General features: G+C 54.4%; 1 protein-coding gene across 1 annotated transcript in view; it reads left to right on the top strand.

Annotated features, from left to right (window-relative positions):
- Positions 1–1731: 1731 nt before the first annotated feature.
- The window catches only part of HECA (hdc homolog, cell cycle regulator), a 47914-nt gene continuing 47809 nt past the window's right edge, over positions 1732–1836 (top strand). Inside the window, exon 1 of the mRNA XM_021693278.1 lies at positions 1732–1831. Coding sequence (XP_021548953.1) covers positions 1732–1831 — 100 coding nt within the window. The remainder of the gene's footprint in view (positions 1832–1836) is intronic.

The raw sequence follows: 1836 nt of genomic DNA, 5'->3' as shown, positions 1-1836 counted from the left end.
GCTCTCTGTTAGACTCTGCAGAGTTAGGTAGAAAGATAGACTCAAACCCTGCTCTTCTAGTGCTCAGAGGAAGTCAGGGTGGGGTAGAAATCGATATGAAAATATAGGCACAAAGTATGTGTCTATCTAATGTAACCATCAATATATACTTGGGAAATTAAACGGTTCATCATTTTCCTGCTGAAAAGTCCAACCAGCAGTTGCTCCTGAGTATCCAGGCTCCTCCCAGTAGCTCCAAGCTCTGCTATGGACTCTGCTCCCAGTCAGAATCCCTCCATTAGGTGAGGAGCATGGGGAGGGTTCTCCCCCCTATGCTTCCTTGCCTGTCTTTTTAAGCTTTACAACACAGCCACGGAGCCTTTACTGAAGAGCTGGGTTAATTAAAGAAGATTACACTATAGGAGAGGAAACTGTTAATTGTCAGCTAAAATAGTTTCCCTCCATAGTTCATGGGAAAAAGAACCTAATTTATACACTCAACAAATACAAGCTAGCTGTTGTTCCCTGAGGTGCCCAACACTGATAGAAACTACTACCTATGGAGCTTTCATGTGAGCGAGAAGGAGATAGATAGGAAATAAGTAAACATGTACATTGACAAACTTAATGAGAGATACTTCTGATAGCTCCTCCAGGAAGGTGTTTCTGTTACATCCTGTAGGAAGTGTGTTTGATCTGGGACCTGAGGTTGGGAAAGAGCTGGTCTGTGGAAAGACAGAATAAAGTTGCAGAAATGGGAGCCCATGTAAAACTCTCCCCAGGAGTCTGTCTCCTGCCCTCATGTCATTGCTTCTCTTCACAGGTGTCACATTCTAATCCGACTCTGCTCACGACGCAGCCATCGCTCTTTCAAGGCAGCTCAGCCCTATCCATGGGGGTTGCGTTTTCCCCCCACTTGCTTCGGGATCACAGGCAACATTGAGTTTTATCCCCGGATGGTGGGTCCTGTTTGTACGAACTACTTTCACCACCACACTGTGCAGGCTTCTCATTCATTTCCATTGTCTGGGAACTCAATCTTATTTCTGTAATTACTGAACCTAAAACTGATCTTGAAGGGTGAGGTGTTTTGGTGGATTATTAATCTGAAATCCTTTGTTTTAACTTCTTGTTCTAGTCACCCGCCTATTTTTCCGGACCATATTGTTCTAAGCCTCAATCACATGAAGGTCAGGAGGCCACCGAATAACTACTTGAGATGCCACCGTATTGGCTTAGGGGGCCACTTCACGAAGCTCGCTTCGCAGATGCCCAGTAGCTCCGCGGTGAGGGCGCCAGGATGACGTCACTCGAAAGTGGCCGGCTCAGCGGGGGCGTGACGTCACGCGGGCGGGCCAGTCCGCCGTGAGGTCACTTGGTGGGCGTGGCCAGGCCGAATCCCCAGTGTCGTCACGGGCGGGGGCGGGGCCAGAGCGTGTCAGCGAAGCCGAATCAAAACAAGCCGGAGACCCGCCTTTTCCCTCCGGCTCGGGAGCGTCTCGCTCGCGTCCCGAGCCCGCGGCGCTCGCGCGGCTGCGAGCCTCGGGTGGCTGCGCGCCGGCTCCAGGAAGCCGGAGAGGGCGCGGCGGCCGGGATGGCGCGGCGGGGGCCGCGCGGCTAGACGGGCGCCGGAGGAGCCGCCGGCCCGCGCCCTCCATTCTCTCCCTCCCGGAGCCGGCTCCGCGCGGGCCGGGAGCGGCTGTGCGGCGGGGAGCCGCCTTCGCTGACGCCAGGCACCTGGACGCTCGCGAGATGCCCAACCCCAAAAACAGCAAAGGCGGTCGCAAAAACAAGCGCGCCAACAGCAGCGGGGACGAGCAGGAAAATGGAGCCGGGGCCCTGGCAGCGGCGGGCGCG

Source organism: Neomonachus schauinslandi, chromosome 8 (genome assembly GCF_002201575.2).
Source record: "Neomonachus schauinslandi chromosome 8, ASM220157v2, whole genome shotgun sequence".
Lineage (NCBI taxonomy): Eukaryota > Metazoa > Chordata > Mammalia > Carnivora > Phocidae > Neomonachus > Neomonachus schauinslandi.
Note: the sequence above shows the minus strand (reverse complement) of the source record. Positions and strands in the feature narration are given on the sequence as shown.